At 43.3% G+C, this 15,683-nt stretch overlaps 1 protein-coding gene across 4 annotated transcripts in view; it reads left to right on the top strand.

Annotated features, from left to right (window-relative positions):
- Window positions 1–6,283, top strand: part of pcgf5b (polycomb group ring finger 5b) — a 20,849-nt gene extending 14,566 nt beyond the window's left edge. For all 4 annotated transcript variants that reach the window (XM_086174958.1, XM_086174967.1, XM_086174944.1 and 1 more), the window contains one exon: window positions 5,905–6,283. In XM_086174958.1, the coding sequence (XP_086031084.1) occupies window positions 5,905–5,952 (48 nt within the window). In that variant the 3' untranslated portion in view covers window positions 5,953–6,283. The remainder of the gene's footprint in view (window positions 1–5,904) is intronic.
- The last annotated feature ends 9,400 nt before the right edge of the window (window positions 6,284–15,683 follow it).

Raw genomic sequence — 15,683 nt, 5'->3', positions numbered from 1 at the left:
ACATATTAAATCTAAATATACAACCATTCACTCTTTCATTCACATATTGAATATAGATTTACCATCATTCATTTATTCATTCGTTCATTCATTCATATGTTATATATAGATATGCAACCATTCACATGTTAAATATAGACATACAACCATTTAATCACTCATTCATATGTTATCTATAGATGTGCAACCATTCACTCATTCATTCACATATTTAATATAGATATACAACCATTCATTCATTCATTCACATGTTAAATACAGAAATACAACCATTAACATGCCAATTCATATGTTTTATACAGATATTCAACCATTCACTCTTTCATTCACATATTAAATATAGACGTACCATCATTCATTCAGTCATTCATTCATATGTTATATATAGATATGCAACCATTCACATGTTAAATATAGACATTCACTCACTCATTCATTCATTCATTCACATGTTAAATAGAGAAATACAACCATTCCCTCACCCATTCATATGTTATATATAGATATTCAACCATTCACTCATTCACTCACATCCTTTATGGACAAACAACTATTCACTCATTCATATGTCATATATACATGCAACCATTCACTCACCTATTCACGCGTCATATATATGATGGACCTCTCACTCCGTCATTCACGTTCTACATAGACGTGCCACCATTCGCTCGCTCATTCACATGTTGTAGAGGGACGTGCAGCCATTCACCCTGTCATTCACTCAGTCCAGAGGACGACTGCAGGGAGTCTGAGGATGGAGAGGGTGCAGAAAGAAAGAAGACACCAGTCATTCGTCAGTCTCATTGCTCTGACAACAGAGCGAAAAAAAAATACCCAGGAGGGAGGTGGGAGGAAGGGGTGGTCATTTTGGGAAAAATTTGATTTGGAGCCAGGCGTATCTTTGAAAGGCGAGCGGCGGTGGCGGCGTCTCACGTTTGTTGACTCGTCTTCCTGTGCAGGAGTCCAGGTCGTGCTCGAGCCGTTAGCACGTTTTTTTTTTTTGTTTTAGCTTAAAGTTTAAAGATGGCCGCCGTGCAGAGACTTGTTTTCCTTTTTGGCCTCCAGGTGGTTTCTTGCCTGGTTTTATCCAGGATTTACAGGCGTGGAGAGTGTGTGTGTGTGTGTGTGTGTGTGTGTGTGTGTGTGTGTGTGTGTGTGTAACACACCACTTCCTGTCAGCGCTAGTTGTGGAAGGGTCGGCGTTGCTAGGCAGGACGGTGGGTGTTGCTTGTTGGGAACCGTACACATATTTGTGGGAAGTGGCTTATTTGGGGTGGGCGTGGCTAGTTGAGGAAAGTGGGCGTGGCTATTACTGGCCAGTGGTTAGTTTGGTACAGTAGATGTAGCAAGTTGGGGACATGGTTTGTGGCTAGTTAGGATATCGGGTGCGACTAGTTTGGCACAGTAGGTGCAGCTAGTTGGGAACATGGTTTGTGGCTAGTTAGGATATCGGGTACGACTAGTTTGGGACAGTGGGTCTAGCTAGTTGGGGACATGGTTTGTGGCTAGTTAGGATATCGGGTGCAACTAGTTTGGGACAGTAGGTGTAGCTAGTTGGGGACATGGTTTGTGGCTAGTTAGGATATGGGGTGCGACTAGTTTGGGACAGTAGGTGTACCTAGTTGAGGACACCAAATGTGGCTAGCCGGGGACAAGTTTTTTGTGGCTAGTTAGGATATTGAGCAGGGCTAGTTTGGGACAGTCGGTGTAGTTAGGGTCAATGAGCGTGACTAGTTGTGGGACCATGGCCTTGGCTAGTTTTGGGACCATGTGCATTGGCTAGTTAGGGAAAGTGGGCATAGTTAAGACCAGTGGGCTTGACTAGTTTTGAGACAGTGGGCATGGCTAGTTATGGGACAGTGAGCATGGCTAGTTATGGACATTGGTGTGGCTAGTTGGCATCAGTTGGTGTGGTTTGTTGGGGAAAGTAGATTTAGTTTGGGCCAGTGGGAGTGGCTAGTTGTCGGACCATGGGCATGACTAGTTGGGTTAGCGGGCTTGGCTAGTTAGGGATATTAAGTGTGGCTAGTTGACGACAATTGGTTTGGCTTGTTGGGGAAAGTACACGTGGTTAGGGGCAGTGGGAGTGGTTAGTTGGGGCGCTGAGTGTGGCTAGTTGGGGATAGTGGGCGTGACTAGTTGGGGAAAGTATGGCAAAGGGCTTGGCTTACTAGCACAGCAACCTGTTAGCATGTGAGGGGAATTTCCCCGACAACCAATCAGAAAGAGGGAACAGGGCATGGCAGATAGTCAGCTAACAAAGATGGCGACAAATTTGAACCAGACTACACCAACGGAGGAAGGAGCAGATAGCCTTGCTAACAAAAACGTCAGCCATGTTTGTTTACTATCTAATCTGATGCGTTCAGGTTCGACCAATCATACCGTGCGTCCAACACCGGTTGCCACGGTGACCCCGGCCCCAGGGTGGAGTAGAGGCGTTAGCTCGTGGTCGCTGACCCGTGGGTTTCTCATCGACCCAGGGGATCCATAATGGCGGCGGCGTGAGCTAATGATCCTTGTCGGCAGAGCGCCGTATTCCTCAAGGGGTCATTTTAGTGACTTGGTTAATTGATGTGTACTTACGCGTGTTATTAACTAGCTAATTGTCCAGAGGGGCAGGGAGGCGTTCACCTCCATCTTGAAGGAGTTGCGGCATCTCTATCTGCATCTACTCTGGGTGGCATTGGGTCAAAGTCCAGGTGCTCCACCGTGGCACCTGGAAGCGAAGCTGGAGGGTTGAAGGAAGGCGGAGAACCTCCGGAGGGATCCCGGCCAGACACGAGGACCTTGGAGAACCCCAGCCAGAAGGACCTTGCTGATGCTGCGTTGACGCCTCACAGCGAGAAGGTTCACTTCCAACCTGGAGTGTCATTGTTCTCCTGGCTTGGTTCTCCCTGGGACTTCTCTCCATGTTCTCCATGTTCCTGCCCAGAGAGAACCCTGACAGGAACAGGAGGAACTGTTTGGGTTCTCCAGGTTCTCTCATCAGGGTTCTCTCTGGACGTTCTGTCCATATCAGCCCACCTGGGTGCTCCTGGCCCTTCTGCTTGGGTTCTCTCCAGGTTCCATGATCCCAGATGACCTTGTGGTAAACAGGAGACCCTAGATTGACGGCGCACCCTGTGATTGACAGATAATCCAGTGATTGACAGGAGACCCTAGATTGACAACCCTGTGATTGACAGGTGACTCAGTGATTGACAGGTGGCCCTGTGATTGACAGGTGACCCTGCGATTGACATGAGACCCTAGATTGACAGGTAACTCTGTGATTGACAGGTGACCGTGTGATTGACAGGTGGCCCTGCGATTGACATAAGACCCTAGATTGACAGGTAACTCTGTGATTGACAGGTGACCCAGTGATTGACAGGTGGCCCTGTGATTGACAGGTGACCCTATGATTGACAGGTGACCCTGTGATTGACAGGTGACCCTGTGATTGATATGGTACCCAGTGATTGACAGGTGGCCCTGTGATTGACAGGTGACCCTGTGATTGACAGGTGACCCTGTGATTGACATCCTTCTCTTCTATTTATTCCTGTTTTCTCCTCGGCTGCCTCCCCGGTGCCGTAATGTCATTAAAGCATCTGAGGGCTGACACAAAGGCTCGCTGACGGACCGCAGAGATTGGATTCGGGCTTTTCTTTTCTTTTCCGCCCTCCTCCTCCTCCTCCTCCTCCTCCTCCTCGCCACACTCCCCCCCTCCTCCTTAGGAATGATGCAGCAAAACGCAGAGAGCCTCCCGGAGACGGCGGCGGCGGCGGCGGCGGCGGCGGCGGCGGCGGCGGCGGCGGCGGCGGCTGCACTGCCGCCTCCCTCGCTGCCAGAAACAGGAGGGGGAGCGAGGAGACGCTCCTCTCCGCCTCGCAAACGACGGCTCCTTCTGGACGATGAATATTTTATTGGAATACCGGCCCGAGTCTCCGGGGAGCCGGAGACGCCGCCTCCTCCTCCCTTTAGCGCTCGCCGGGTTTAGCGTTGATAGTTGAGGATTACCGGGATTAGAACCCGCGACCAAGATGGCCGCCCTTAACGGGAGTTGATGGGAGTTGAGTTCTGCAGGTTCGATCGCGCGCCGGTTCTTTGTTTCAAAACTAGCGAAGGGAGACCGGGTTGCCACAGCAACCGGTGTTTGGTGGACGCAAACATGGCGTACTAACATGTAGTACTAACTGAAGACTAACTGAGCTAACTGCATTTTGGCCGATCCCTGGTGAACCCAACCAGGACTAGTAGCGCTCAGGTACTACTTGACCTCACGAATCAACTTGTAACTAATTCAAACCTTGCTACTTCATGGTCAGGACCAGTAAATGTTTCAACATCTTGGTTTATGAGCCTTCACAAGTTAACTAGAAAGTGTTGTCAACCTCATCCTTTTACTAGCTGAATCAGGTTGTCTTACTCGTATAACTAGAGAATACCTGAGACCTGTTTATCCCAAATGAAAGATAATGCACATATTGGCTTTTACTAATTAACCAGGTAAACTATATCTCACTCGTCTAAGTAGCAGATATGTGTAGACCTTTTTAGTTAACTAGTAACAGTTTTAGTGAACCATCAATGAAGGCCTGAGCTAGCTAAATAACAGACATCTGGCCTCATGCTAGTTGACAAACGAGAGTATTAGCTCTGGCGAGTAAACCAGTGACTTTACTTGTTACACTCAGCAGCTGCTACTCGCCTACTTTGCCTAGCGTCTAACTGGTTGACTTCCCTGGTTAACATGTAATTCAAGCCATGCTAGTTAATGATCAAGAGCAAAACCCATTCCAAGTACTTGGTTTACAAGCCCATACATGTTAACTAGTGAGCATTTTTCAACCTAAATGGGTAACTAGATGCGAAAGATAGTCTTGCTAGTATAACTAGAGTATATCTAGAGCGATAGTTCGGGGAGTTTAACAATTTGCATAAGCTGCAGTTAAACATGTTGGATGTCACTAGATGAACCAGCTAAACTGCATCCTTGTCAAACTAGTTAATATTGTTGACCTATTTTGTTAACTAGTATCAAGATTCTTATTTGTTCATCAATGAAGGCCCGAACTAGCTAAATATTAGGCATTTAGCCTCTTGCTAGTTAACAAACCAGCATTGCAGCTCCTGCTAGTGAACTAAGTTTACTAGTTAGTTAGTGGAGTGTCAGATTTCATGAATCCAAACGGGACAACCAAATAAGGAGCAGCACAGCTAGTTACTGGTTAACTAGTAACAGAGTCTCAGTTGTTCATCAATGAAGGCCTGGTCTTGCTAAATATTGGGCGTTTAGCCTGGACGACGGCAACAGACATGTTTGACATAACTAATTAACCAGCTAAATTAAGGACATATATCTTATTAGTCCAACTAATGGATATAAGGTAACATCTTTAGCTAACTCATAACAGATTCCCAGTGGTCCATCAATGAAGGCACATCGCTAGCTAATTATCAGGCATTTAGCCATCTAGCCTCTTGCTGGTTAACACAGGAGAGCATTGGCCTCTTGCTATTAAACAAACAAGAGCATTAGCCTCTTGCTAGTGATCTAATAACCTTAGCAGCTAACTAGTGGAGTGCTAGATGCCATTAATGTATGCCGGAAGTCCTGCCGTCCTCAAATGGAAACGACCAAATAAGGAATGGCGCAGCTAGTTGCTAGCAACACATTCTCAGATGCTAATTACTGAAGGCCTTGGCTAGCGGGAGTTTCCCATTTAGTCTCTTGCTGGTAAGTAAATGATAGCGTGGGTTTGTGCGTGTGTGTGTGTGTGTGTGTGTAAAGTTCAAACTGCTGTCTTGTCAAGAACCTAAAACAATAAAAAAAAAACAGGAAAGTATCAGGATGTAGTCCTTAAGTGTAAAAACTACAAATCCGCCTTTTTTTCTCTCTGCTTCCCCCTGCAGACGTACCCCATGGTCCTGGAGTACCGGCCGCGCATCGACTTCGGCTGAGCCTGGCAGCGGCTAGGCGAGGACCTCGCGCGCACACACACACACACACACACACACACACACACACACCACACACACACACACAGGTGTTTATAACACAGGAAGTACTGCGGCGCGGGGGGCGAGATTTAAATGTATTTTTGTACAGCCGGCGATGAAGTGCATATGTTGTTATGGTAAAGAGGTTTTATGCTACATAGAATAATATATACGCTCTAATATATGATATTTTTAAATGTACGCCCCCCCCGTGCCTAAAAAAAACCCCATCGGAGAGGGAGAGCCTCCTCATCCTCGCCCGCCGTCGATTAAATGTTGATTTTCTACCGTTTCCCGGCTGTAGTGTTGTTGTTTTTCCACTCCCCTGTGTGGGCGGAGCAACATGATGGGGGCGGGGCTTCTGGCTCCGCCTCTTTCTTTTCTTTCTTCCCCTCTCCGGCGCTTTCGTTCCTCCGTTTGACCTTCATCACTTTTCTCAACCATGTTTTTCTTCGCTGGGAAACCAAATGAAACCAGGAAGTGGAAATAAACAGGAGGAGATTGACTCATTCAAAGTGTTGATGCTAAGTAGCTAACAAAAGGGTTGACTAGTCCAAGTCCCACTGGTTACTGACCGAGTAATGAAAACTTGTGTCCCTCTCAAGTTAACCAGCCACTGTTTTCTAGGTCACCAGGAGTTATGTGGGTAACTAGTAGATATTTTAAATCAAACTACTTAGCTAGTAGCTACCATAAGTCTCACAGATTCAGGCCTGCGCTAGCTAAATACTAGGCATCTAGCCTCTTGGCTATTAACAAAGGAGAGCATTAGCCTCTTGCTCGTAAACAAATAAGGGCGTTAGCCTTTTGCTAGTTAACAAAGGAGAGCATTCACCTCTTGCTAGTAAACAAATAAGAGCATTTGCCTCTTGCTAGTTAACGAAGAGCATCAGCCTCTTGCTAGTAAACAAACAAGAACATTAGCCTCTTGCTAGTGAACTAATAATGTTAGCAGCCAACTAGCAGTTAACGAGTGAAGCGCCAGATGCCATAAACGAGTCCTGCCATTCCCAAACGGGGGACGACCAAATAAGGATACAGCACAGCTAGTTACTGGTTAATCAGTTGTTCATCAATGAAATATTAGGCATTTAGCCTGGACTATGGCAACAGACATGTTTGACATAACTAATCAACCAGCTAAATTAAGGACATATATCTTATTAGTTCAACTAGTTCATGGGTCGCGGGCACTGCGGCTCCGAGCGGCTTGGGTAAATAAATTATAAATATTTAATTGAAGGGTATTTCATTTGTTCTATTTTTTTTACTTTTAGTTCTAAGTTGGAAGATTTTAGTGATCTTGAAATGTTAAACAAAATTATATTTATTATTTTTCGCCGCTCAAAATAACGTCACACTGGCGGAAGCCGGTATACCCGCCGGCCGGTAAAGTCCCGATTTGCAGATGCTGTGCGCAGAAGTTCAGGAGCAGAAGTCCCATAAACCAGGTAAAATAAATATTTATGAAGATATTTTGCAAATATTTATTTTTTATTGATTACTGACACTGTGATTTTTTTCCGGATTTATTTTTAAAATTCAGGTCAAGGCTGCGCTACACGCTCTTAAAGCCCAAAGCTCAAAATGAGTTCATTACATAAATAAGATTTAATTTTCTCTGTAATACTTTGTGAATTTCAGAAGCAACACACTACACACTTGTTTATACAAAGTGAAAAGGTAATTAAAAGCAATATATACAGTGGTAACTTTATTTTAGACGTCAAAAAGTAATTGCGGCTCCCGGTGTTTTCTTTTCCGAGGAAACCGGGTCCAAATGGCTCTTTGGGTGTTAAGGGTTGCCGACCCCTGGACTAGTGGATATAAGGTAACATCTCTTGCTAACTCTTAACAGATTCCCAGTGGTCCATAAAGGAAGGCCCATAGCTAGCTAATATCAGGCATTTAGCCTCTTGATTGTTAACAAAAGAGAGCATTAGCCTCTTGCTAGTGACCTCATGGCCTTAGCAGCTAACTAGTGGAGTGCCAGATGCCATAAATGTATGCCCGTGCCATCCCCAAATGGGAACAGCCAAATAAGGAGTGGTGAGCTTGTTTTCAGTAGTGATAGTAGTTTTGGGTAGTTTATAAATGTTTGTACATTCGTACACCGAATCTACTTTTAATCAGTACTTCAAAAGTATCGAGTACTTCATTGAACAGTATATGCAGTACTTTTTTGTCCGGGGGGCAACGAGGTCAGGGGAAGGTGAGGCGTCCTCATACGCCGGTCGCCTGATCATCAGCACTCCCAACCTGCCAGGTTTGATTGATTTAATAACATCATCTGCCGCGAGTTGTACCCAAAATACACACACACACACACACACACACACACACACTCTGACAATGCTAAATGCTTAATAGCGGTCAAGGTCACGCGGGAAGCTAGTTGCTCGTTAAAACTAAAACATGTCGACATGTGAATTTATGAACAAAGAAAGCAGATGGAAAGATGAACGAGCGGAGTGACACGCAGGCCCGCACACACACACACACACACACACACACACACACATTAGGACAACCTGTACGTGCACACGCTGCAGTGAAACAGGTGCATCCGACGGCATGCTAGCATTCAGTCCTCACCTTGGCGAGGACGGTCCGAGCACACACTCCTCGCAATAACACTGGGAATTTCCTCACACACACACACACACACGTGCACGCGCACACACGTGCACTTCCCGCTGGCGGTGGTTGTTTTTTCAGGTCAGAGTTATGTAGGCCGCAGGTCCCCATGGTTCTGGTGGTGATGCTGTGAAAGGGTGAGCGGATGAAGGTACAAGCTTGACTAGTAGCACAAGGGGTTTTAGACGCGTTGAGCAGTTATGAAAGGATTTAAAAAATAAAAATAAACACAACAATTAACTTTTTGTAACTTTAATCGCATCAATATTCACTCAGTTATTATTTTGTTTCATGCTGGAAACCAACTTCTGTGTCCTGGAGCAGTGCGACATGGAGGGTAAATGTAAACGTCTGAGAATAACTTTGAGGGAAGGATGGGTGAGTTTAAGGTAAGGTAAAGGTTAAGTTAATGTAAGGTTAAGGTTGAAATAAGGTTCGGGTCATAATAAGGGTGAGGTAAATGTAAGTACATTGATTTGGTTAAGGTTAAGGTAAGTATATTGTTATAATCAGGCTAAGTTTAAGGCTAAGTGAAGGAAAAGGTTAGAATAACTTGTAGGTTAAGGTAAGGTTTAGGATTAGATTAAGATGAGGTTAAGGGTAAGATGAAGGTGAGGATAAGGTCGAAAGAAGGTCATTGTTAAGGTGAAAGATAAGCCTACGATTGAGATAAGGTTAAGGGTAACATTAAGGCAGGGTTAAGGGTAAAGTTGATGATGAGTTTGAGATTAAGACAGGATTAGATGACGGTTAGGGTGAGGATTAACTAAGATAAGGTCAAGGGTAAGATTAAGGCTAGGATTAGGTCAAGGTATGGATAAGGTTAAAATAAGGGTACAGTTAAGATAAGGAGAGGATCAGGTTAAGATAAGGTTAAAGGTAAGATTAAGGTGAGGATTATGTTAAGGTACAGATAACGTTAAGGTAATGATCAGGTTAAGATGTTTCATGTGGAACAAGAAAAGGTTAGTACTATACAATATATCACTTAATATTGCATGTATGCAAAATAGAAATTCAAATGAAAAACATAGTAATGGCATGTGTTTCTTAAATTAAAAAATGCTTCTTTTTATTAGCAGCCTTCTGAATTAATAATATTGTGATAATTCTGAATTATTATTATGATTATTATATCCTTCAATGAATGTGAAACCATTCAAGCCCATGTCTTGGAGTAGCAAGAAAAAGCTTAATTTTTCCTGCAGTGTAATTAAAATATTACAGTGTAATACTAAAATATGTAGTATTGTAAGCGTGTAGTTTTAGTAGTACGAGAAGTATTAAGTTGTAGTAGAGACAGTAATCCCAGTGTTAATTATAAAAAGTAAAAAAAAAGATTCTAGATTTTTAAAAATGTTCTGTCATACCATATATTTGAGAGCTGTTTTAATGTATTTATCAAATAAAAATGTAGGATTTCAAAAAAAAAAATACTACATACATTTATCTATGTATATACATATACATACACACACACACACAGACATATATATAATTATATTTGAATATTACTACACATATTTTTATATGTGTGTATGTATATATATATACATATTTTTTTTTAATTAATTTATTATTTTTTAATTTTTATATGTATATATATATATATATATTTTTTTTTTTTTTAATTTTTTTTTATTATAGTGCATGTTGAATTCACCAGATAACGTCAGTTCCATCTCTTGTTCACCATTGGCCGAGGTGCCGCTCCATTTGTCTTGTGTGTGTGTGTGTGTGTGTGTGTGTGTGTGTGAGGGGGTGCCTGGTTACCCTACCCTGGCTGTTTGTTTGAAGGACAACATCTGTTGAAGGACACGTCTTCCTCCTCCAGCTCTGGACTCTCGCCAGCCGTCCGGACGCCTCGGAGCGTCGACCTTGAATCGGCGTCCCGTTAATTGGGAACAACTTCATCCCGGGAGGAAAATCGCAGCCAATCACAGCTGAGATCGGCGCAAGAGGCGAGGTTACTCACCCCCTCGTTCACACCTGCGGACAATTTAGAATCGTCAGGGATGTAGATGTTGATGTTGGACTGCGGGAGGAAGCTTGGAGAACCTGAATTCTGGTTCCTGCCTACCAGAGGTCAGATCTACGGGTTCTTGTTCTGAATAGGTAACTTTGGAGGTATTGACTCCTGACTCATCTGATTCGCTCGTTTAAACTTCTGACTCTTCTGACTCCTTTGACTTCTCCGACTCTTCCGACCCCTCTAACTCCTCCTACTGTCCTGAGTCCACTGACTCTTGTCACATCTCTGGCTACTCCGACCCCACAAACTCCTCCGACTCTTCTGACTCATCCAACTACTTTGACATCTCCAACTCTTTCAACGCCTCCAATCCCTCCAATTCCTCTGACTCTTCTGGCCCCTCCAACTCCTCCTATTCTCCTGAGTCCACTGACTCCTTTCCCTTCTCTGGCTACTCCGACCCCATGAACTCCCCTGACTCTTCTGACTCCTCCAACTCTTTCAAGTCCTCTAACTTCTCTGACTCATTCCTGTCCTTTAACTCCTCCAACTGATCTGACTCGCCTGACTTCACTGACTCTTTTGACTTCGCCGACTCTTCTGACCCCTCTAACTCCTCCTACTCTTCTCAGTCCACTGACTCCTTTCATTTGTCTGGCTACTCCGAGTCCTCCAACTCCTCCGACTCTTCTGACTCATCTGATCCCTTTGACCTCTTCAACTCTTTCGACTCCTCCAATTCTCCTGACTCTTCTGACTTCTCCAAGTCCTCCAACTCTTTCAAGTCCTCTAACTTCTCTGACTCATCCCAGTCCTTTAACTCCTCCAACTCTTCTGACTCGTCTGACTTCCCTGACTCTTGACTTCTCCAACTCTTCTGACTCTTCTAACTCCTCTACTCTCCCGAGTCCACTGACTCCTTTCACTCCTCCGACTCTTCTGACTCATCTGACTACTTTGACCTCTCCAACTCTTTCGACCCCTCCAACTCCTCTAATTCCCCCGACTCTTCTGACTCCTAACTCCTCCCACTCTTCCGAGTCCTCTAACTTCTCGGACTCCTTTTATTCATCCAAGCCCTCCAAATCCTTCGACTCCTCTAACTCCTCCTTCTCTTCGGAGTCCTCTGATCCCTTTAGATTCTCAGACTCCGCCGACTCCTTTGACTTTTTTGACTGTTCCAACTGCTCTGACACGTCGAACTCTTCTGAACCTTCTAACTCCTCCAAGTCTTTTGGCTCCTTTCACTTCTTTGACTCCTCCAAGTCCTCTTACCCCTCCAACTCGTCTGACTTCCCTGACTCTTGACTTCTCCGACTCTTACGATTCCTCCAACTCTTCTAATTCCCCTGACTCTTTCAAGTCCTCTAATCCCTTTGACTCCTCTAACTTCTCTGACTCATCCAAGTCCTTTGACTCCTCAAACTCTTCTGACTCAACGGACTTCTGACTCTTTTGACTTCTCCGACTTCTTCAACTCCTCTAATTCCCCCGACTCTTCTGAGTCTTCTAACTTCTCTGACTCCTTTGATTCGTCCAAGTCCTCCAAATCCTTCGAGTCCTCTAACCCCTCCTACTCTTCAGAGTCTTCTGATTCCTCTTTGACTCCACCGACTCCTTTGACTTTTTTGACGGTTCCAACTGCTCTAACTCCCCCTAGTCTTCTGACTCGTCAAACTCCTTTGACTCTTTCGACTCTTCTGACTCCTTTGACTCCTTTGACTCTTTCGACTCTTCTGACTCCTTTGACTCGTTTGATTTGTCCGACTCTTACGACTCCTCTAACTCCCAACTCCTCCCACTCTTCTGAGTCCTCTACCTCTCTCAAAAAAAAAACTGAATGAATGTGCGAATGAATGAATTTTATTTTCTGTTCTTGTCTGAAGATCATGATAAAAGCACTAAGAAGATACTTTCAGATATCACTATTATAACCTTGTCTTATCCTGTCTTCCATTACCTTATTTATCTTGTTTTAGCTTATCTTACTTAACCTCACTTTTCTTGCCTTCCTGTTCCAACTTTCCTTTTACATCATTTGTCCTGCCTGTCTTAGCTTATCTTCCGTACCCTTATTTTCTCACCTTGCGCGACCCTACTTTATCTTATCTCACTTAACCTACTTCATCTTGTCACATCTTATCTGGCCTCACCTCGCTTTAACTTTGCTTACTCAACGGTATTTCTTTCATGATCTTGTCTTAACTCCCCTTTTCTTACCTTACTCCACCTTCCCCAGTTTGGCTACTTCTGCGCTATTTCACATTTCCACTTTGCTCATTATCTATTCCTGTATATTGGTAAAAATGAGAGACCTAGCAGCGCTAGCAGCGACGAGGCTAACACAACAACAGCATTGCTACTCAGTAGCGCGGGTAGTGCCTTTAGTAGTGTGAGCCTTCAAATTTAGAAGCTAGCCTCGCGCTAACTAGAAGCTCTCTCAAAAAAGCTCTTGAACAAAGAGAGGGGAATAAATTTGGGGGACGGTTCCACGGAAGATTAGCTTGGTAACTGAATGCTCGGGCCTCCATTCCGCTTTTAGAAACCCCAAGGACCATCTTACGGTACCTTATTTATCTCGTCCTAGCTAGCTAATCTTAGCTTACCTCATTTATCTCATCTTGTCTCATCCTATCTCACTTTATTTCTATATATATTGTCAATATTTGTGGAACCTCCTGAGGTGACATTCTAGGACCCCTTGCTCTTCTGGTATGTTTCCAGAAGGGAACGGCAAAGAACCTGCTTATTAGCGAAACATCTCAGCCTCCGAAGAAGAAGGAAGGGCTTCCCCTTGCGGCAGGAAGTTGGTGGTTGAGCGCGAGAACCGGACGGTGACTGAAAGTTCTCAGGAAACGGGGCGAATAGAGGAATCTAGAAAAAAAGGTTCTCGGTATCTTTGCTCTCGTTTTCAATTTGACTAGACTGGTGTTTCTCGGCCCCCGCGAGCTTTTGGAAATAAAACCAAATCCTGTAAGTGGATGACTCAGTGGGGGGGGAGGGGGACTTCCCGGTCTGGGTGGTTCTCCACGTTCCCCTGCCTGGACTTTGACAAACAGCTGGTCCAACGGAGTGGATGGTTGTTTGTGCCTGGATGATGAGGGACTGAATGAGTGAATGAATGAATGAATGAATGAATGGTTGATGGTGGTGGATGATGAGTGATTAAATTAATTATTGTTTGTATATATATGATGAATGAATGAATGAAAGGTTGTTTTCCCTGGATGATGATGTGTGAGTGAATGAATGAATGAATGAATGAAAGAGTGGTTGATGTTCCTGGATGATAATGTGTGAATGAATTAATTATTGTTTGTCTATATGATGCATGAATGAATGAAAGGTTGTTTTTCCCGGATGATGAGTGAATGAATGAATGAATAAATGAATGAATGAATTAATTAATGGTTGTTTGTCTTTATGATTAATGAATGAATGAATGAATAAGATAATGGTTGTTTGTCTATATGAGCTGTGAGTAAATGAATGACTATTTGTTTATCTATATGATGAATGAATGAATGAATGAATGAATGACTTAATTAATTAAATGATGGTTGTTTGTATATATGATGTATGAATGAATGAATGAATGAAAGAGTGGTTGATGTTCCTGGATGATGATGTGTGAATGAATTAATTATTGTTTGTCGATATGATGCATGAATGAATGAATGAAAGGTTGTTTTTCCCTGGATGATGAGTGAATGAATGAATGAATAAATGAATGAATGAATTAATTAATGGTTGTTTGTCTATATGAGCTGTGAGTGAATGAATTAATATTTGTTTATCTATATGATGAATGAATGAAGGAATGAATGAATAAATGAATGAATGTGAATGATTGTTTGTCCCTGAATGACGTGTGAATGAATGAATGAATGACTTAATTAATTCGATAATGGCTGTTTGTATATATGATGTATGAATGAATGAATGAATGAATGATTGTTTGGCTGTATGAACTGTGAGTGAATGAATGAATTATTGTCCCTGGAGGACGAGTGAATGAATGAATGAACAACTATTTCTATATGATGGGTGAATGAATGAGTGAACAGTTGTCTATATGAACTGTGAATGAATAAATGAATGTGAATATTTGTCCCCAGATGATGGATGAGTGAATGAAAGGATGAACTATTAGGGGAATAAAGGGTGTGAACGTCCCTAAATGCCGTAAACGAGAGGGTGAACAACAGCGTGACCCCGTGATTGACAGGTGACCCTGTGATTGACAGGTGAACCCATGATTGACAGGTGACCCTGTGATTGACAGGTGAACCCGTGATTGACAGGTGCCTGTATATATACCATCATTTCCGTACTACTTAGCACACCTGAATATTAGCCGCGCAGGCTAGCCGCTCGCTATCTTGGTCTTCCTCCCGCGCAATAAAACCAATGACGTCGTCTTTTTCTGTGTTCAAATTGAACGTCTCAGAATTTCATCGGTCCGATGTGACCAGGATAAATGTTTTGGCTGCAAAAAAAAAAAAAAAAATCAGAAAATAGCCACAGCGTTGTTTAAGCAGCAGTTTTCAAAGCATGTGAAAAAAGTAGCGGCTTACAAGCCGGAAATTACGATACATAGAGAGAAAAAATGAATTCCCCGATATTTATGAACGAAATAATATGAATGAAATAAACTTACCGACGCCGAACTCCCCTTCCTGTCCAGCGACATCATTTTGATGCTTTTGCCGCTTTTATTCTGAAAATTCAGACACAAATTGTTGTGCACGGGGGTTTTCAGGCCCCGATGTTTATAATCCCCTTATCCGATCCCCCGGGGAGCTCGGGAGAAAACGGCGGTTGATGCAACGGAGTGTAAAAATCAAACAAAAAAAAAACAGATGTGTGGAAGTAAACTCGAGTGTTTTGCACAGCGGGTGGTGAAAAGAAGAACAAGCTGCTTTTCATTAACGGGAACCTGCTTCCTTATTTTATATTTGAATCAGTTGCTTCAATTTTTTTTTTTTTTTTTTACTGTTAGAGCTTTTCACCAACTAGACAAAAAAAAATCTTTTTTTTTTTTTTTTTTTTTTTTTAAGCCGAAGTGGTTGGAGATCATATT

Source organism: Fistularia commersonii, chromosome 2, assembly GCF_037954325.1.
Source record: "Fistularia commersonii isolate RoL2024-O1a breed Wild chromosome 2, RoL_Fcom_v1.0, whole genome shotgun sequence".
NCBI classification, from domain to species: Eukaryota; Metazoa; Chordata; class Actinopteri; order Syngnathiformes; family Fistulariidae; genus Fistularia; species Fistularia commersonii.
Note: the sequence above shows the minus strand (reverse complement) of the source record. Positions and strands in the feature narration are given on the sequence as shown.